The sequence below is a fragment of the Lolium rigidum genome, chromosome 2 (assembly GCF_022539505.1).
Source record: "Lolium rigidum isolate FL_2022 chromosome 2, APGP_CSIRO_Lrig_0.1, whole genome shotgun sequence".
Lineage (NCBI taxonomy): Eukaryota > Viridiplantae > Streptophyta > Magnoliopsida > Poales > Poaceae > Lolium > Lolium rigidum.
The window spans coordinates 202,811,190-202,832,452 of NC_061509.1; the positions used below are offsets into that span (position 1 = coordinate 202,811,190).

General features: G+C 44.1%; 1 protein-coding gene and 1 long non-coding RNA gene across 26 annotated transcripts; one reads left to right on the top strand and one right to left on the bottom strand.

Moving 5' to 3' along the window:
* Window positions 1–4,399: 4,399 nt before the first annotated feature.
* On the top strand, window positions 4,400–8,149 carry LOC124690478 (protein SMAX1-LIKE 3-like). The gene is made up of 3 exons (XM_047223864.1): window positions 4,400–5,640; window positions 6,697–6,937; window positions 7,082–8,149. The coding sequence occupies exons 1-3, from the start codon at window positions 4,400–4,402 to the stop codon at window positions 8,147–8,149; spliced, it is 2,550 nt and encodes an 849-aa protein (XP_047079820.1).
* Window positions 8,150–12,042: 3,893 nt separating this feature from the next.
* LOC124692853 lies at window positions 12,043–21,001 on the bottom strand. Of its 25 annotated transcripts, none has more exons than XR_006999731.1 (11): window positions 20,687–21,001; window positions 20,414–20,494; window positions 20,151–20,185; window positions 19,210–19,315; window positions 18,573–18,703; window positions 17,393–18,141; window positions 17,110–17,299; window positions 16,384–16,489; window positions 15,972–16,113; window positions 15,248–15,363; window positions 12,043–14,387 (listed from the first exon to the last, which is right to left on the bottom strand). It is a non-coding gene; the product is annotated as an uncharacterized LOC124692853 (long non-coding RNA). The 25 variants fall into 25 exon arrangements; XR_006999728.1 differs by having other exon boundaries at window positions 20,134–20,185; XR_006999736.1 differs by having other exon boundaries at window positions 17,393–17,437; window positions 17,758–17,839; window positions 17,937–18,141; window positions 19,210–20,494.
* Window positions 21,002–21,263: the final 262 nt, after the last annotated feature.

A 21,263-nucleotide genomic window follows, 5' to 3' on the forward strand; every position in this document is an offset into this window, starting at 1 on the left:
ATTCACGATCTCGGGAAAAACCTAAAAACCCGAGCCTCCATCCACGAAAAGTTCCGTCGCGGCCGCCATCACAGACCCTAGCTCGAGAGGGTTCTGAAGCTCTTCCCGGCACCCTGCCGGAGGGGAAGATCATCACCGGAGGCCTCTACATCGCCATGCCCGCCTCCGAAGTGATTCGTGAGTAGTTCATCCCTGGACTATGGGTCCATAGCAGTAGCTAGATGGTTGTCTTCTCCAATTTGCCTCATGTTTAGATCTTGTGAGCTGCCCATCATGATCAAGATCATCTTTATGTAATGCTACATGTTGTGTTTGCTGGGATCCGATGAATATGGAATAGTATGTTGAGATTGATTATATGTTTGTCATATGTTATTTGTGATCTTGCATGCTCTCCGTTGCTAGTAGATACTCTGGCCAAGTAAATGGTTGTGACTCCAAGAGGGAGTATTTATGCTCGATAGTAGGTTCATGCCTCTAGTTTTCTGGAAGAATGACAATAACTTCTAAGATTGTAGATGTGCTGTTGCTACTAGGGAGAAAACAACAATGTTTATCCAACGATAATTCTATTGTTTACTTTACACACATTGCTTAATACGATAATCTGTTGCTTGCAACTTAATACTGGAAGGGGTTCAGACGATAACCGGAAGGTGGATTATTAGTCATAGACGCAGTTGGATTACAGTCTATGTATTATGTCATAATGCCCAAACGAATCTCATAGTAATCATATTGTCATGTATGGTATTTATTCTGTCAATTGCCCATCTGTAATTTTTCACCCAGCATGTTATTTATCTTTATGGAGAGACACCTCTAGTGAACTGCGGACCCTGGTCCTTTTTTTACACTGATAAATTCATCTACTGCAATCCTATTATGTTTACTTTCTACAAGCACTGTTCTCTTTAATTTGACTGCAAACATCTCTTTCCACTCTATACGTTTAATCCTTTGTGTTAAGCAAAATCGGTGGGATTGACAACCTCACTGTAAGTTGGGGCAAAGTATTTTTGTTGTGTTGTGTGCAGGTTCCACGTTGTTGCTGACGCCGGTAGTGCGCCCTGCCAATAGTCAGCTAGCAGCACCTTCAGAAGTCACGCTTTTCTCCTACTGGTCGATTAAACATTGGTTTCTTACTGAGGGAAAACTTGCTGCTGTGCTCATCACACCTTCCTCTTGGGTTCCCCAACGGTGTAAACCGCCATCACCCAACCATTGTAACCTCTCTTAAATCTAGACTGTCAATGACAACATTGAATAAGAAAGGCCAATGTGTGTCAAATATGTCCCTACTCTTCTCCTAGGGGTATCTAAGCAAGTTAAAATCCCCTTCTATAATGATCGGATGCGGATTGTCCTTTGCTAGATTTAGCAACTCACGAAGAAAAGTAGGTTTATCAACATCCTGAGCAGCCCCATAGACAGAAACCGAACTACATATGAAGTTATCAGAGTTATTCCGAATGTGATGTTTGATATGAAAATCACCTCCAGAATTATCTAAAAGCTCCATCGTTGAAGTTCGGACCCCAACTAATAAGCCACCAGAACTCCCCCGAGGCGGGTGGGATATCCAAGCAAAATCCTCCCCACCTGAAAGACGATTTAGAAAACTTGTTGAATAATTATGTTTGCCCGTCATGAAGATAGCAACAAAATCTAAAGCATGTTCCCTAATACTTTTGGCAATATGTAAGTGTTTAGCCAAGTATTTCAGACCTCTGCTATTCTTAAACATACCATTTATTTAAAAACAATGAAAAATTTAGTCACCTTAGCCTTTTTATTAGGCTAAGCATTTCATTTAATAGAGGAAAATCTGGTATGTACTCTTAACAATATTATTACAGTGGATGCGATGGAGATGTTCTAAGCAGTAGATAAGATGCACAAGCTCACTTGGATGAACACCGAGTAGTCCTGCTGCACCAATGATCGATTAACTGATCACTGATAGAGACACCTCAGATTTTTCTAGATGAGGGTAGTTGTAAAATCCAGGAGGATCAGTTTACTCACTTTGATGCATTGTATTTAGTTCAGCTAGTACTATCTCCGTTTTGAAATATAAGTTTTTTTAGGAAGCTAAATTTGTTTTTTATAAGCCTTACATATAGAAACCGGAAGTAATGTTTCAGTATTTTTTTATAATTTAATTAGAGGCATGATGTTAGCAGGCGTGCATGCAGCTGGTCCCAGTTACACACAAATTATGTAGGTATTTTAGGAAGCTAAATTAGTTTTTTTATAAGCCTTAGGGCGTCTCCAACGGGACGACGCATTTCGGAACGTCTAAACTGCATCAATCGAAATGGTCGAAATCGTCCGCGCGTTCGTTTGCGTCGGGGTGGCTCCAGCGGCACGACGCATAATTTTTTTTCCATTCATAAAGTCATAATTTACATTAATAAAAAAACATAAAAATGCCATAAAGGCGTGGTAAAAGTAGGTACTGCTTACTGGTCGTCGTCGCTGACGAGGTCGATGAACTGCAGCGTCGGCCATGGAAGCTGGTACGCCGGCGGTGGAGGAGGTAGGGCAGGCTGCGGCAACTGCGGCCAGGCCGTGGCCTGCGCATGAGGCTGTGGTGAAGGTGGCCAGGGATCCCAGGCCAGAGCAGCCGCCGGAGCCCGGTCATCGGAACGCGTAGGCGTGGCCGGAGGAGTCACTGGCCTCCCCTGCGCGAGCGCGGACTCGCGGAGCTGGATTGCGAGCCCATCCCACAAAGCGAGATCGTTGAGCTCATCGAGATCGCTGTTGGCTAGTGCCATGGCAATGGCCTCCTCCTTGGTAATATCCGGCGGCTGGGACTCCGGATCCCACGCCGGCCCACCGTCGTCGTGGTCGTACTCTGCCATGTCCACGTCCTCGTCCGCGTGCTCCTGATCATTCTCTTCTTCTTCCGCGGCGATCTCGCGGTCGAAGTAGTCGATGTCGCCGAGGTAGCCAGCGTGGTGGCGCGCGTCGAACTCCCACGTCCCGAAAGAGATCCAGTTGTAGGAGTTGAGCGCGTACGCCTGATTTTCTCGGAGATCCGGCGGCATGATCGCTCGGCGGCGGCACCTCGTCCCACCGCTCTCGACCCTCGCGCGGCACGGGGGGGGGGGGGGGGGGGGGGGGGGGGGGGGACTGGCACGCGCCTCGAGTTGAGGTACCAGCCCCCTCCAGGCAGGTTTGTGTCCGGCCATGGTACCGGCCGGTTTTCCTCCGAAAGCCAGCGCGCGAGCTCGACGCGGACGTACCGCCCGACCCATGGCTTCTTGCCGGACCGCGAGCCGCTAGCCTCGTGGTCGTTCTTAGTATTGCGGAACGGCCAGCATTTCTTCCCCGTGGCGTCGGTCGGGTGGTTTGTGTGGGTTCTGGCAATGGTGTGGTCAAGGAAATGGGCACCGACAACGTCCCTTTAAGAGGTTTGGACGCCTTCTCGCCTTCAATGTCCTGCCACTCCGACGCCGCCCAGCTGCGCACGCTCGCGGAAGCCGAGACGCGCCGTTAACGCGGCCCTGGAAAGGCTGCAGCGTGCCGCCCGTAAGTAATGCCGCGGAAGACGAAGCAGCTGTGCCCCTGTCAGGCGCGCCCGTGCGAGGACCGGGCGGACGACCGCATCGTCTGTGCAGCGTTCGCGGAGACGCAAACCTGGCGCATATTTGGGACGTTTCTCACCGCGGACGGCCCGGTCACTATGCGTCGCCCTGCTGGAGGTGATACCAGACGCATTTTCGGCCCGGACGGACGGAAACGGTCGCTCAACGTCCGTTTGCGTCGCCCCGTTAGAGATGCCCTTACATATAGAAACCGGAAGTAATATGTTTCAGTATTTTTATATAATTTAATTAGAGGCATGATGTTAACAGGCGTGCATGCAGCTGGTCACAGTTACACACAAATGCATGACACAAGAAACAAAGCAACAATCCTAGGTGCTGCTACCTGACTGAGCTACCAGGATAGCTACAGGCCTGCAACAGCCTTGTAGACAGAGAGAAGGTAGAGGTGGAGAGAAAGCTGAAGTAGCTTTGTCACATGCAATCCACTTTTTGACACCACAAAATCCAGTTTGAACCAGAGAAACCTCTCTCATCTCAGCACACACACACACAAAAATTCGCAAATAGTAGTACTAACAACAAATCAGCCCTCCCCAACAAGAAAAGCACAAACCCAAACATCAAAACAATCCATCCAAACTTGATCATCATACTATAAAGCACCTAGTAGCATGGAAGGACCAGACACCCCACTAAATATGGCCCCTCTTACCTTATGATCTACTCTGTCTCCCTTGCACCTAGCTAATCAACAAGACAATTTCACACACCAAGCAACTAGTCTGTGAGCGTGGGTACACAGAAGCCTAGCCAGGAACTAGCAAGATCAATAATTCGTTGAGATGAGAGCTGGGGGTTGCACGGTGCAGCAGACGCTGACGGCGGATGCGGCAGTGATGGTGAAGCAGGCGGTGAGCCTGGCTCGGCGCCGCGGGAACGGGCAAGTGACGCCGCTGCACGTGGCGAGCGCGATGCTACAGGCGCCGCCGCCGTCGGGGCTCCTCCGCGCGGCGTGCCTCCGGTCGCACTCGCACCCGCTGCAGTGCAAGGCCCTCGAGCTCTGCTTCAACGTGGCCCTCAACCGCCTTCCAGCCTCCGCCGGGGCCTCGCCGCTTTTCGGCCACCAGCACCACGGTCAGGGCTACTACCCGCCGTCCCTCTCCAATGCGCTCGTCGCCGCATTCAAGCGCGCGCAGGCGCACCAGCGGCGGGGCTCCGTTGAGACCCAGCAGCAGCAGCCGGTGCTCGCCGTCAAGATCGAGCTCGAGCAGCTCGTCATCTCCATCCTCGACGACCCCAGCGTCAGCCGCGTCATGCGCGAGGCTGGCTTCTCCAGCCCTCATGTCAAGGCCAACGTCGAGCAGGCCGTCTCGTCCATGGAAGGGAACAATCCTTGCACCATCGCCCCTGCTGCCGATGCGCACGGCCGAAACCCTAAACCTAGCGCAGCTGCTAACAGGTTACCAATGCCACCACATCAAGAAGCCAAAGCTCGAAAGCTACCTCTTGATCAAGTACGAGAGGAGGACGTCGCGGCCATCCTCGACTGCCTTGCCACCCAGAGCAAGAGGCGGGTCATGGTCGTCGCGGAGTCCGCGTCCGCGGCCGAGGCAACGGCACGAACTGCCGTGGACAAGATCAAACGCGGCGAAGCGAGGCAGGAAGCCATTCGGGGCGCGCAGGTAGTCAGCCTCAAGATGTCCATGTTCCGGGACTTGCCGAGGGTCGAGGCGGAGCGGCGGCTCGCCGAGCTGCAGTGCGTCGTCAAGGCGGCAGGCGGTGCTGTCGTTGTAGTCGTGGAGGATCTCATGTGGGCAGCCGAGTTCTGGGTCGGGCGCATGGAGGCGGGGGGGAGGTTGGCGTCAGGCTGCTACTACTACTGCGGCGTGGAGCACGCCGTGGCCGAGGTGCGCGCCCTAGCGTGCCACGGCGACGGCGTCCGATTGGTCGGCTACGGGACGTACCAGGCCTACATGAGGTGCAGAACCGGGCACCCGTCGCTCGAGGGTCTCTGGGGGATCCACACGCTCGCCGTCCCCGCCGGCAGTCTCGCGCTCAGCCTCAACTGCGTCGACGTCGACAGGTAAAAATCAATAATGTATGCTTGTGCTTGGACGCCCATATAATTGAGGCAATACTGTTTTGTTCATAGCTGATACGTATTCACAGTTTCACACTAGTTAAGCCATTTCTTCATTACTACATGATTTACACAGAGAAGCTACACGCGTATATAATTATAGACCACCACATATCTTAGGGTGTCTCTAAAACTCAGTCGACTGAGACTTAACTTATGTGTCTGTTGAATTACATCGGCATGTTTCAATACGGGCCTAAACAAAGTACAAACAACAGCAAACACGAATCTTCAAGCAGAAACAAAATCTAACGTTGGAGCACGTGACTGAGACATAAGCTACGTCTCAGCTAGCTGAAACTTAGCAATTCCGCATATCTTAACGTTCTCTCTTCGGTTTGCGTCATTGTTTCCTACACGTAGGTAGGTTTGCAAAGCGGACATCCCGCAAACCCGCATATATCTATATCAAAAATCGAACTTGTGTTAACTTCAAATATAAATTGTATACGTGCATTTACTTTGTAATGTTGCCTGCTTAATAGCAGAATTACAGATTTTTGTTATCATATGGGTGTGATTAATTCTCAGTTAAATGAGAATAAATTTAGTTTCAAGTGGTGACGTCAACAAAGCCCGGTTACAACTTATGACTAGAATGACAGAGCTAATTTAACGGCACAGAACACTTTTTTTCAGCTGCAACTCTACTTGCAATTGAAAAAATCTCATTTGCAATTATATCACTTGGTTGAGCACTAAGTTAATTATATACTACCTCCATCCCATGGCTTAATGCCTATTTTTTTTTCCAGAAAGTCAAACTAAGTAAAGTTTGACCAAACTTTTAAAAGAATTTATGGGCTAGTCGAGAATTAACAATTCCTTTATCATGTACGATCCGAACAATGCGTAGCTCCATGCAAGTATATGGCTAGTTCCAAATTGCAACAGAATAATTAGGCCTGTGCAGTTCTGGCATGCATGCATGACAGATTACAGATATAGGGTACTTGTGGCGGATGAATCTTATTACAGTACGATTTTCATGTCTTGCAGTGAAGTCGCGCTCAATCATCGCCGGTCGATGAAAGCCGAGTGCGACGTAAGTGGAAACGGATCGACGTTGCCTGCTTGCCTGTCGCTTTTGGACGGAGGTGGTTCTGGTCAGCTGACGGCTGCCTCCACCTGCTGCGCCGATCGCACCGCCACAGAAGCCGGCCCCGTGAAAGAACTTCACCGGTCCATCGTGCCATCGTCGTCGAGCATCCCTCCCTGGCTTCAGCATTGCCGTGATCAGGTAAATATACCACGAGACATGCGCAGCATCTGTCAATCTGTCATTGACTAACTGAACCGCGCATGAGACGAATTTAGTGCTTGATTTTATGGCTGTGATAATCATCTACTAGGGTTTAATTGTTGCACTGGATACTTGGCACAGGAGCCTTCTCATTTCAAGAATTGCAGCTCGACATGCGGCGGCTCGCCGTCCATCAGGACGACGCTGAACAAGAACGACTTCTCGACGGTAGTGTCGCCTTCCTCCTCTGTGTCCTCCCACGAGCAGTACTACCGCCAGCAGCTGTACCAGCCATGGCTTGTCGCCGAGGCGCACGGGCCCAAGCACCCAGGGCGAGCCCAGTACGGCGGCGATGCAGCAGATGGCGTCAGGCTTCTGAGCGCCGCGGCCAAGTCCCGCGACTCGAGCGCCTCCAACAGCTCGGTGGAGGTGGAGTGCCGCTCCAGGTTCAAGGAGCTCAGTGCCGAGAACCTCAAGGTACTCTGCGCTGCGCTGGAGAAGGAGGTGCCGTTGCAGAAGGATATCGTGCCCGAGATCGCCAGCACCGTCCTCCGGTGCCGCTCGGGCACGGCGAAAAGACGCAACGTCGACGGCAGGGGCGCGAAGGAGGAGACGTGGATGCTCTTCCTCGGAGGCGATACGGACGGCAAAGCAAGGGTGTCCAGGGAGCTCGCGAGCCTCGTCTTCGGCTCGCGTAGGAGTTTTATCTTCATCGACGTCAACACGTTGTCGCCGGCACGGTCGGATTCCACCGAGCAGCACCGGGCGGTCAAGCGTCCACGGTCGGCAGCAAGCCGGGGTTACCTCGAGAGGCTCTTCGAGGCCGTGCGCGACAATCCGCACCGCGTCATCTTGATGGATGGCGTCGACCAAGTCGACCGGCGATGCCAGATGGGCATCAAAGAGGCTGTCGAGAGCGGCGTCGTGCGGAACCACGTCGGCGACGAGGTCTCCCTCGGTGACGCCATCGTCGTTCTCAGCTGCGAGAGCTTCGGCTCGAGGTCAAAAGCCTGCTCCCCGCCGTCGACGAATAATGCAGACGCGATGCGCCAAGAGGATAGCACGTCGTCGACGGGGCCTTGCTTTGATCTTAATATGAGCGTGGATGACGTCGACAAGTTTGAGGAGCAGGAGTGCTGCTTCGGTGATGCTGGCCTGCTCAAGGCAGTGGACCGGACATTGTTCTTCAGACCACCGGCGAACTTGTGAACTTATGATCTCGGTCAATCGTGTCGGATAATCTGCCCGTGAAGCGTGAACTCGAAATTAATCGTATAGTTAAACTTAATCTGCCCCCTGTTGTTTGCCTCTATAGAGTTTTACTCGTATTGTTCGTTTTTCATGTTTATTTCATTATGCATGGGGACACAAGAAATTCAGAAGATCAGTAAGTTTGGTGAGTATGCATGGCAAAAATACTTGTAAATACCCATTTGTGTTCTAAATGTGATCTTCAATTTCTTTGCCAAAGTAGGGACAAAATGTTAACTTCGTTGCTCTCGAAGTGATATCTTGGCGTAGGTCGTGTGATGGCGGACAAGTGCAGTGTGGAGGCATCGCCATGAAGGTGTCGACGGTAGGTGTAGCAGGGGCTATGCAGATCTGGGCCTCGAAAATGGACCAGCAGTTGTTCGCGGAGACGGCTTCTGTACCGTGTGCATGAGGTGCTCGCTAAGAATCTACTATACTGGATAAGCACTTCCATTTCGCATAGAGGGTGTATTGTGGTATGCGACATTCCTGGTTCCTAGTTGATGAGAGTTTTTTCATGATCTTCACTCGTTGTCGGGTGTGTAGGTGTTGCGTGGTGGCTTCGGGTTTTTTGATGTATGTTTTTCATCAAACCTTTGTTGAATTTATCAATGAAAGAAGCCGTATGCATCTTTTCGATGCAGAGGCTAGGGGTACTCCCTCCATTTCAAAAAAAGATTGTGTTTTTTTATGGTTGTTACATTTTGGAGGGGTCATCATTTTGCACAACACTATTCATGATCTTTACATTAAAAAAATAGATGGAGTAATTTCCAAAATTGATTCAAAGGCCCATGACAAAGTTAGGTGACCGTTACTACAACAACCTCTTTGCATGAAAGGTTTCTCTACTATGTAGTTGATGGAAACTTTTATGCAAATGGGAAGCATCACAATTAATGTTAATGATATTATAGGTCCTTACTTTCAATTTTAAAGAAAGGTGTTGGACAAACATGTCCTCTACCCCTTGATTTGTTTTCAATATCATGGTAGATATATTTGCAATTTTAATTCATAGAATATATAAAGATCGTGTATATGATTAATGGTGTTGTTCTACATTTATTTGATTATACCTTATATGTTTTTAGAATATGGATCATGATCTTGAGAAATTTGAGAACTTGAAAACACTCTCTTGGCCTATTGTTAATTTCCGAAGAACTGAACAATATTATTTTGGGATGGCCAAGGAACAAGAGGATGCCTATGCTCATACTTTTGCGTGCCATAAGATCCTTTAATTTAATTTAAAATACTTGGCATTCTGATACATTGTAGGAAATTTTGGATCCAGAATTGGAAGAAAATTTAAGATAGGTTTGGTGAAAGAGTTGGAGAGCTCAGATGTTATCTTATGGTGTTAATTAACTCTTATCAAATAAGTCCTAAGCATCCTCCCTACATTCATGAGGTTCTTTACAGAAGTTCCCGATGGGGCACGAGAAAGCCTACATTTTTACCATTCAAATTATTTTAGCAACCCAACCAACATAAAACATAGTATAGGATGGCAAAATTCGACAATCCATGCACTCCTACATAGCATGGGGTTTGGGTATACAAGACCTTGATATATGTTTTATTGTCTTTTTAATGAATGCCTTTCAAGTTACTTATAGAGGATGTTGTTTGGCAGCCTTTGCTCCATACCAATTAGATAGGTGATAAACATTCATCTTCTCTTTGTGCTAAACCAAGGCACTACCATTTTTGGAAGTGATTTATGCAGGTAAAAGAGACGTTAATTCCTTCAGCTTGCTTCGATCAAAACTGAGAATGGTGAGAACATGGTTAGATGGTGGTAGTATCTGGAACAGTACTCTTAGACTTCCTTATACCGCAAGAAACAAGAATGCAATCGTTGTCTCAGTTTTATGAATAGTGCAATTAGTCTTGAGTTCTGGATCACTCTCACTCCTCAACACTCAAATGATTGACATAACAAAGTTCTCAAATTTTCAAATATTATGCTTTTAGTGGGCAAAGATGTTTCTAGATGGGACCTGCATATTAAATCTTGTTTATTTTGACTCTGGAGTGCGATTTAGTTCATAAAGTCTATAGACACCTAAAGTTCCACTAAAAATTAAGATGTTCCTCTAGTTTTACGTCATGGTGTTATTCTCGCTAGTGCTAATAAGTGTAAGCATATTTGGAATGGGGATACACACTATACAATTTTTTTTCTCGATGGGAGGCTATGCAATATTTGTTCTTTGATTGTCCCCTGGCTTGCACATCATGGCATGTTATGTATTGTGCATTTAATATTAATCCTCCATGCAGCATGTCACATATTTATGGGTCATGGTTATGTGGTGCTGAAAATTGTTTTTGTTTTGTTATTTTTGCAGGAATAACAATGCTATTTTGGTTGATTTGGCTTTATCAAAATGATATGTTTTTTACAAGAAAACCGCTGTATCTTTTTCACATGTGCCGTTCTTACGTAGTGGGGGAACTTATACCTCATTTTGGGCCGCATGCATCATGTAGGTTACTTAGTGCTTTGATCACGTGCTTCACATAAACTCTTAGGTCTAGTTCGGTAGCCGTGTATTAGTTCTAGGCTTACTTTTACATTTTCATGTTTTAAACTTGTTTAAATATTGGTCAAACCTAGGATTTTACCAAAATTTAAATGGGCATAAAAATTCAAAAAAAAATTGAAAAATTGAAAAACCAAGGCACATAGTCTTCTTATGTCATATAGTAAGTATTCAAGTTGATAAACAATGTCTAGACATATTCAAACCAGAAAAATCATGTATCTACCCCTAACCCTAAACTCTGTCTTATGAAGTCAAACATGAAGAGAAGTGGTTTTGAGTTTTAAACATGGAAATTTCAAAGACCTCCCAAAAGCTTCATTTTGGAGTGACACAACTCTTCATAGTGCTCATTGGTTCCTACAAATTTTTAGTACTTCTATAAATCCAACAATGACATCTAATTTTGTACATCGCTTATGTATTCTTGAATCATGTGAGTAAAAAAGCCCTACAAAAGAAGAGAGAAAAGAGCCACATTACATGGTGGTCATAAATTGTGAGAGTGAAGGGGAAGGGTGGAGATTGAGACAAGAGAGAAACATATCAGGAACTCAATCATCTGCTGATCCGCAAAAGGAAGGAGGAAAATACACATCAATCAGCTCCCTCTCTGCCGGAACAACCAGCAAGCATAAAACGCGAGGTAAGCGAAGGGTCTCCAATCCTCGTCCACCCGACGAATATTTCAGCGTAACATAGGGGGATCGATGGCCCAAACCCGTCCAAAACCAGCCCACTGAACGAGCTATCCAGTGTTTCAGCGTGTTACCTAGGCTTGGCTTGAGAAATTATACGCTAAAATCTTTGAAAACCGGTGTGCCGAACGAGGCCTTAGCGGTTGATGATATTTTATGGGACACGTTCACACTTTTGATTAAGCTTATCTTTTAGATAAACAAGCATGTTATAAGATTTGTCCTAATGCATCTATTCGATGCAGAGATTGTATAACAAATGCTTCCATTAAAAGAACTATGTCTAGAGATGCTGGCTGGTAATTCGGGATCGACTAGAGGTACTGAGATTATACGGTGTAAATACACAAGGATTCAAAACTTGGAGCTTGCGCAAAGGAGGAGTCACTTTAGAAGGCAACGGAACAATCTCCCCCTTAAAGAAACTAGATTTAGATGTGCGCCTTGGCGCACGATCCCGTGAATTTCACATCTATTTACATTTTATATAGCGATGATAAAAATTAGGCAAAACATGATAATATTTTTTTAGGTTGAAATTAGGATAAATACATTACATTTCAAACAGAAAAACAAATATCTTAACATGAAGTCAAAATAGGTACTGGTTAAGCTAATATTAATATTCTTCTAAGCCTGTTATATAACATAGCCGATGAAATTCTTGTGTACATTTTATGGAAATCTAGCCAAGGTCTAACTGCTAGCAGGGTCCTCCAAGCATAGAAAAGTTACACAACACTTGCTGATATTAAAACATGTGAGCACCATCTGAAGCAACAGGAACTTTGAAAAGCAAAACCGAGCTTGGTCACCAGGGAAGTAGCTCGGATGGATTCTATCTGCATGCAGAGCAAAAGAAGGCCGCACGGAACCTACATCACCAAGAGCTAGCTCTACTGCAAACAAAATGAAAAAATAACCATAAGTTATTTGTGTTACGAAATAGATGGCAAGAATATAAGGTTAATTCAAGTTCAATACAAAAACAAAGTGCTCATGAACCTCGGTGTTTCATCTAACAGAAGTAATGCTTCCTCTTTTTCTCCAAATGCCTCTCCAGGACAACTCCCAAATGACATATAGGGCCCACAAATGATCTTGTTTATAGCATATAGGACCCAATAAAGATATCAGCCGAGAAAGAATGAGCCACAGACTCAATTTTAGCTAATGGTATATCATCTAAGATTTTCTAAGTGAAGCCTAGGGTTTGCCATCGGTCATAATTCCGCCTTATCTATACAAACTATTTGTGTACCACTCTCTAAAGATCGGCGACGGCGCACTCCGTTGGGTAGTTTCTGTCCTCACAAATCTCTTGCTTGTGGCGTGTTGCATAGTGGTCGAGTCAGAGTATACATCTGGATTTAGGGTAAGTATGCCGTGGCAGGATGATTGCTCGGGAGGAGGTCGGTTAGCTCCTCGAGGTAGCCCTCGTCCATGGCATCACCTACGACGCTGTCGGCGGAGGTTGGGTCGCTGCGGTGGAGCTCGCCAACCTTCGATGTGCCGCGCTCCTCTCCGGCCACCATACATCCGCCGCGCGCCCTCTCTTGCGAGCTCACCCTCCGACGCGGCAGGTCGCTCACCTCTCCCCTCCATTGCAGTTGTTGTCAATGAAAAAATGGGTAGCCCCGCTAGGTAGGATCCAACACAAATAGAAGAGGTAAAATGGCCAAATGTGTGTCTAGAACTTGACCCAAATAGACAAAAACAGACAAATTATGTGTATGTTTGGGTCTCTCCTCTCCCCATCATTTATAATTTTGAAAGACCTCCAGATTTCATGTCTGGGTGTACAATATCATCTTCTGTGTTCATCCTCACAACTAAAACACACGGAAGCTACCTACAGAAGATCCTATTCCATGGAAAAGTGTGTCTTTTGGACTTTTGCTCCTTTCCTTCATTGTATGACACGTGCTGTCACTCTCCGTCCTAATTCTTCACGTAGCTTCTCTCCGACTCTCTCTTTCTCCTTCACATCTCAACACAAACGAGCTTGCACTCCCCATCCCAACTCTCTCTCTCTCTCTCTCTCTCTCTCTCTCTCTCTCTCTCTCTCTTACTCTTATGGCTTCTTGCTACTCGAAGCAACGAAGTGGCCAAGACTTAAATACCCCAAATAATCGTCTGACTATTTCTATCCCTGCGATTTGGAGCACATCAATAATTCTTCACATGTACAAGGTGTAAGATCTTTCAGTCCTATCTCCTAATTTGCAATATAAATTTGTGGATCTGGTTTCTTCATTTTTGGAATATTGGTTCTCCATTTCCTATATAGGATAAAATTCGTATATCAAAATACATTCTTCTAACTTCTGGTGATAAATCTCTCTAGGATAATCATAGCTAAAAATAAGATGAAGACTATTGATTCTTTTGATAAGAAAAAAATTAGGCTTGGTGGAGCATCTGTCGAGAACAATTCGATTGTTCCTGCCCTGGCTTGGTATTGGTAGAAGATAAGAAAGAGGAGGAAATTGAAGAGAATTTTTGCATCAGGCGAACCTGGTTAGTTAATCAACTTGCACATTTTGCATGCATGCCACCTCTTTTGTAGATGTCTAAATAATGTTGTTAACTTCAGTTACAGCCTATAAATTATGTACATCTTTTTATATGCTACTCCATCCTAGAGCTATACCCAATTTTTGCCCCCACTTTGTGTTTTTCCTAGCTTCGCCATTGAGCACGTAAGAAAAATAGTTCTATTAGGTACTTGCACTAATAAAAGTTAACAACACTGCAAATAAAAAGATAAATTAACAACAGTTAATTGTGAGGCAAATAAAATAAAACAGTAAGAGTAGAAGACTAACTCATGTTCGGTGAAATAAAATTGCTTTCTCGATCTAAGAGAAGTAGGTATTCCTTGATTTCTTCAGAAGATTTTCCATAAACTCAGGTAAATTTCGTGTTTCTCCATCAGTTGAGCTGGCCAAACAAAAGAAAAGGCGTTCCTAAGTACTACCTCTGGACAGAATTAATCGACGCAGCAACCCACTAATCACATGCGTGAGCAAGTCTCCCTCCGCGTCGATTAAATCCGACCGGAGGGAGTATATGTGTGAGGAATTCAGTAAGTTTTTTTTCCAATGCACGAGCCAACGCAATCTACTATTCACTGAATAGATATGACAGAAACTAAGTCAGTGTGGACCTCTTATAATTACAAGAAAACTGGGTCAGCATGTACCTCTTAGAATTAGAGGAGGTAAGCAAATTATCTAAAAACAGAAATGAGCTTCAGATAATGATGTCTTGCTCTAAACATCATGTACCTATTATTATGGTCATACATTTTAAACTGCAAGGAAAGGAGCCTCCTTAGTGATTTAAAGCCCAGCCCATATAACTGCAATGGAACAGATGATATGATCTTAACTGGCTCAAAATAGGTGTCGCTCATAAGATAATGCACGCATACAATACTGATTAAACAACATATAAAATATAACTCTCCCACAAAAGGAGATTTGAAGAAATGCATGCCATGAGAGCTAAAGTTGTATCATAAAGAGCAGACTAATTTAAATTCTTTGATAGCTTGGACATTGAAAAAGTGATGCGTCCCATAAAAAACTGATGATGATGATTGTGAATATGGACATTACGCCATTGTACAACATGCAGTTTGAAATATCAAGTTTTAGGTATGGGCAGTTGGGCACTCCCTACCTGGTAAGCCATATTGAAATTACAAAAAGGAACTTGACTACCTCCAGTAAAAAGTTATTCAGGAATAGCATTTAGCATTTTATTTTGCAACTTTGCATTGGAGAAATATGTCAAACCTTTTTATTATCTTTGGTCCAGGAAAAGAACAAACAGAAGTGGCTTATTGGTTCTGGCACATGTGGCGCTGGCAAAGAACAAACAACTTGGGTTTCCTGGCATATGCGGCGCTTATCTGCAGGTAATTCATGGCATTATATAAGGAATGGGTATACATACTATTATACATGAATCAAGCAAAATAGGATTTGTGGTACACAATTGCAAGAATTATTTTATGGTTCTGCAAAAAAATGTCAACTTGGATAAATTTTTGCTGTACAACAAAGAAACCATATGTAAATAAAAACATGTGTCACTCAATTACTCTGTGAAGCTAGCTTAATTTGATTCCTTTCTAAACATAGAGTATCATAGAAAAAGGATATGTATAGCCTCCTCTAAAGATGAAAGTCAATTTGATTCAAAATTTCAACCTGCCCGCTCGCAGTACTGCAGGGCTTTATTTGGTACCATAGACACCATGCAAACAATTCCTTTTATCTGTCCTCCGCTCCATATAATGAACAATCTCCATATAATGGACAATCTGGTGAGTAGAAATTCTGGCATCTACAATAGCAGTTTTTCTTGATGCTATTAAGCTTATTATTTCTTATAATGGTGTTATGATTATTTCTGTATTGAACAATTGGCTATTAACAAACATATTTTTATGGAAAATATCAACCAGTACAATCAGCTTAGGCGTGAGAAGAAACAAGCAAGCACATACATACATACCATCTATGCAATGTTATGGCGGTCTGTGGCCTCGCCCCTCCTAGCCCTCATATGAGTGTACCCAGCTACTACCCCTCATCCACCCTGTCATCCCCATCACTACCACAGTTATGCCCGCTGCATGCCATTAGTGCGTGCAAAACTGGGTGCAATTTCCAGAAATTAATATAGCACAAGACAAAAGTTATTGTTACAAAGCATATACAAAGATAGTATCTAAATTTGGTGCTTCATAGGGATTGCAAGAATAACAAAATATTTTATCAAGATAAAGGAAGGATAACTTTTTAAGACCTGAGATAATTAAAAAACTACAATCTAAAAAGCCTAAAAAGAGAAGCCCAACTCTGAACCATAATGGCATCATAAACAATAAACCAATAAGGCCTGGCCATTCATTGGCCATATGTACCTTTAGTCTACGGAAAGTGCCCTGGTAGCTTCTCCAAATTTTGTGATGATTCATTTTAGAGCGCACGGTAAAGTCAATCATGTATTTTTTGCTCCTACCAGAAAACCTGTAGAGTTAAGCACATTGCGATGAGATATAAGATCTATAAGAGATCAAAGGAATTAAAGTGGACAATAATATTGAGAAGACCTGCCATGTGATGAAGTACCAATAAAAGAGTGTCATTAGTGAAAAGCCGCCGGAGGAAAGTAACTGGATCTTTTAGTCTTAAGAATTTCCCGATTTAGATAAAAAAGCAAAAGTTTCCAGCTAAGATAACAAATAAAATAATAGTGACACTATGGAATCTACAAAAGGTGTCATAATATTCAGTACAAAAAACATTAAATCGGCAGCAACTGAATGTAAGAGAAAACTGACAGTATTGTGCAATTTACATAGCAGTTGGTGTTTCACTATTTCCTCACATGCCCATATTCCCAAGTGGCACCAAGCATACAGCTCCTCCTAATGGCCATACTTTTACCAATCGATAAGCTCGTGAATTGTACTGTCTCTCAAACATCTACAATCCTAACTATCATGGCATGGCCGGTAGCCTGGTAATGCACAAATAGAGTTCCACAAGTACTAATTCACAAATAGAACCGTAGCTAGCTCCAGCAAGTTACCAATTATGTAAGTGCTGACCGTGTAAGCTATCTAGATCAGGCTGCAGAACCTCACCTTTCGAATTCTCATCCACCTCTTTGCAAAGCTGCAACTGTGGGCACTCACGCTCCTAGGTTTTAGGATTTAGGGCATCTCACTTTCAGCTAAGCAAAGCCCAACAAGGCGTTGTTCCATCTCAGAAGCTAGTGCGAGGATATTATACAACTTCTCTGCCTTATAACACTTGATTTGCTCCACCTTGCCACTGCCGACACCCACGACAACCATTAAAAACGTTAGTGTTAGGTGATTGGAAATAAAAAAAAGTAATACATAACAAAGTAGAGCTGAGATTTACCAGAGGTGGTGCCATATGAGGGCGATGAACTTTGCATCTCGCTCTCTGACGGAACCCCCTGAGAAAATTCACAAAAAAGACAACCACACCAGTCAGGCATAAAAAGAAAATATGTATGACAAATACCAAAACTGTAAATTAAGTGGCCATATAAAGTTAAACTCAAAAGACCAGCTTCATATATCACAATATTTCAAGTGGACATAGGTAATGATAAGCAAGCAAAAAAATTGATAGGTTCTCACTCTAATTATGTCTAGATGGTTGATGGCTTTGTTAATTCAAAGTCGGGCTTTCGAGCCTTATGTTTAAAATTATGTCTGAATACTTATGTGTTCAACAGGGATCCTTAGGCACCAACTTACCCAAATGATTCTGGCTAACGAGTTCAACATCCTTGTAGCCTCAAGGTAAAAAGAACTTTTAGAACTTCATCGAAAATGCTAGCTGAGCAATTTAGTGATGCCAAAATAACATTGATAGGAAAATGATCCAGAAAGATAAACCAACATGAATGCAGAGCGAGGAAGAATGAGGCCTTTACCTTGGTACCAGTTGCACGTGCCTCACTACCAGATGAGAGACGACCAACACCTGCTCCTTGTACCCATTGATCTCCAGGGCCTAGGTGCCACACTCAATGCCAACAGATCGAACACATGGATGCCTCCACCACTGCTGTAGTTAGTGAACTTGATTGCCTCATATATCTTTGGAGGAAAAAATAATCCTAAATGCAGATTCCAGCACTAAAACAAAAATGAAATGAGAAACGGGAATTCTTCCATCTTTCTTACTTTGTCATTTCCATAAACCGAAGGCAAAAGCTAGATTATACAGAATGAACCATCAGAAAGGAAAATCACTCAATTTCACCTACTGTGAGCATGGTTCACTGATTCTAAGTGGCATAAATCTCATGTTACGAGTGGATAGACTCAAAAATTCCTAATTGCAACAAAAATAAAACAAAACCTCAATCTAGAAAGTGGTAGTAGAACCACGCCAGATTCCTCTTGACTACCAAATCTTCTCAAATAACCATGGCACACTTTTATATAATAACGTGCAGCCCCCAATTTTTATCAGGTGAGGGTAAAAGATGCTGCAGTTGAATACAACATCATCATTCTGGAACTAAGTCAGTACTAAACAAAAGGCATGATATCAAGTAATTTACCTTTTTTTTGCAGCAAGGACAAAAACTTATCGCTCATCACTCAGCATTAATTTAGATATCCAGAAAGACGATCAACAAAGCTCCATCAAGGCCATCGGTAAGATGAGCCGCAGACTCCAATTTTAGTATACCTAAATGTGGACAGTAAGCAAACACATTATTAAAGGCCGTTATTCCGATCTCTTTGGAATGCAAGTGATTGAGATGACATAACACTATACCCAGGAAACTGCTGACTGGCCATAGTTTAATATAATATATTAATGCACCATCAGTTTAAGTCAAAAACAATTCTCACATGATGATGGGCTCTGCCTTTAGCTGATCTATACCTATTAGATTTGAGGTTTATACTCCTAAGATAACCAAACATGAGGCTCATGTCCAGAGCTGCAAGAAGACCAACCATAAGCCCCCATTGAACCTGCATTTCCATTGTTACACTAATTGAATCGGATGCAAAATATGCAATGCAACAAAGGATTTGTATTACTTGGGTAATATACAATGCGTAAAAACAACGAACACTTGAGGTTAAAGTTACCAAGTAAATATATATATCATGTAACCGAGATTCATTTGTCATAAATACATCTACCAAATTTAGTAACAAATACAAGTTTGAAGAAGCACAAACCTACACGAACTTGCACTTCTGGGACCAATGTCTCATAACACGCCTGGTGTTCCTGTAGGACGAGATAAACAAGCAGCTTCGGAAGAGCGACAATAGCATTCCACACCTAGCAAAGGAAAAAAAACAAGCAGCAACCCACATTATTAGAATATAAGTGTGCAATCTGTTTTCAGACTGAAGCTAGAATAACACTACAGCAGTATAGGATCTAAAACAGGAAGCAGTTCTAAAATATTGAGCAAAGCACCACACAACTGGTTAACTTAGTTGAGCAAATATGAATGTATAGTTTTCGTCTCAGCTCAAACTAAATATATAAAGTAAAATAATTTATGAGAACGAGCTTACGATGTGAGCACCTCCAACAGTAACATTTGAAGTACATACATTTTGGAAAATAGAAGGATCCCATAAGAGATATATGAGAAAGTATATCTCCTCCGAACTTAACTCAAATATCACATGTTCATGGCCAAACATAACAAAAGAAATTATGTAGGGTAATGCACATTAATGGAAAGCTCACTATTTTGAGGAAATAGTGCACAACAACTTAGAACACAATTACATCAGTACTTTAGTTCAGATAGCTCCTCGACCAGATGTTAAAGAACTAAAACACAGCTTAATCCAACTATACTGAATCTCTCAAACTCATGTCAATTATTTGAAGATAGAATCCTGCAACATTATAATACTTTTTTAACAGATAATTGTAGCATTGTAGATTTTTTTATAGCACTCAACATTAAATAGCAAAGCATTGTGAACACAATAGATGTACTAAACTGAACTGTACATCAGTACCTGAATACAAGTAGGAAAGATGCATGGGAAGATTACAGTAATACTAAAGAGGCATAGAATCAAATGTGCGAGAATTAAACAAGAAACCAGTGCTCATAAGCATATAAGCTGAAATACCATCGCAGTCTGCATACCCGAAAAATATCACCGCATGCCCTCACGGTCTCACCTGAAATGTGTTTGACCGAAATGAACCAGTCTAAGCCACTATGAATTGATAAGCAATGCGGACTGCACGTCTTACCGAGAAAACTAAACTAACATGAAAAGGGGGAAATTTGAGATGTGTGCAGCTGCAAATAGACAAGATATTTTATTGATGCGTATAGGAAGAGACATGAGGCAAATTTCTTACCTCGGAAACACCAACCTGCAACTAATGGTACAAATTTCTTACCTCAGAAAATGACCATGGTCTCTTCTTCTTCTTCAAAAAGAACTCCCCTCATATTCTCCTTTTATATTTTCCTTATTACATCTGCACACAGTATTTTTTACAAAAAACATTAATTAGTAATTTTCCTAGCCCTTGAAGAGGGGGGCAATTTTAGAGACATACAGCCATCTCATAGATCTGCATATGGATAGGTTCACGAATTCATAATACAATGTTCTGAGAAAGAATAAAACAAATCAATCCCTCGAGTATGCAGTACATTGATTTCATTACCATGGATACCAAAAGCGGCATGGCTCTCCTTCTGCCCGAGCGGACCACCACCAGAACATCCAAATCGCTGCCCACCGTCACCTCCTGTCTTCTCCATGCGGCAGCGGTTTCCAGCGTGTCGTTCCCGTCCAGAACTGTAGCCTAAGGCGGCCATCGTCGCTCTCGAGGTAGTGATGGTGCGCATCGTCCCGGGCCGCACCACTTACAGGCTTGTCGAGTCCTCCATCACCATCAAGGGCGGAGCTCCAGCAGCCCCTCCTTCTTGCGCCGGCAGTGCGCTGCTCCTGGACCGGCGGCCGTCCAGGGAGGCAGAGCGGCGCGACGGCTGGGGGTTGGAGATGGGGCGTGGGAGGCAGAGCGGCCCGACACCGCCGCAGCCTCGCAGACCGCCGGCCGCCCCTGTCCTCGCCGCTAGCCGCCCACCACAGCCCAAAGCCTTCTTCCCCGGTCCATCTTGGGAGCCCTCGTCCGCGCGGAACTTCACGGCGGGAACGGCGCGGGAGAGATCGACGGAGGCGATGTATGGCGGCCGCTCGGGCATGCCCCGGGAGGCATAGACAATGGTGTGGAGGAGGGG

What these genes read in the sequence shown, in the direction of transcription:
- LOC124690478 (XM_047223864.1), top strand. Translation starts at nt 4,400, where the DNA reads ATGAGAGCTGGGGGTTGCACGGTGCAGCAGACGCTGACGGCGGATGCG. An exon ending in AACTGCGTCGACGTCGACAG is followed by an intron (nt 5,641 to 6,696) that starts GTAAAAATCAAT and finishes CATGTCTTGCAG; the next exon opens with TGAAGTCGCGCTCAATCATC. An exon ending in TTCAGCATTGCCGTGATCAG is followed by an intron (nt 6,938 to 7,081) that starts GTAAATATACCA and finishes TACTTGGCACAG; the next exon opens with GAGCCTTCTCATTTCAAGAA.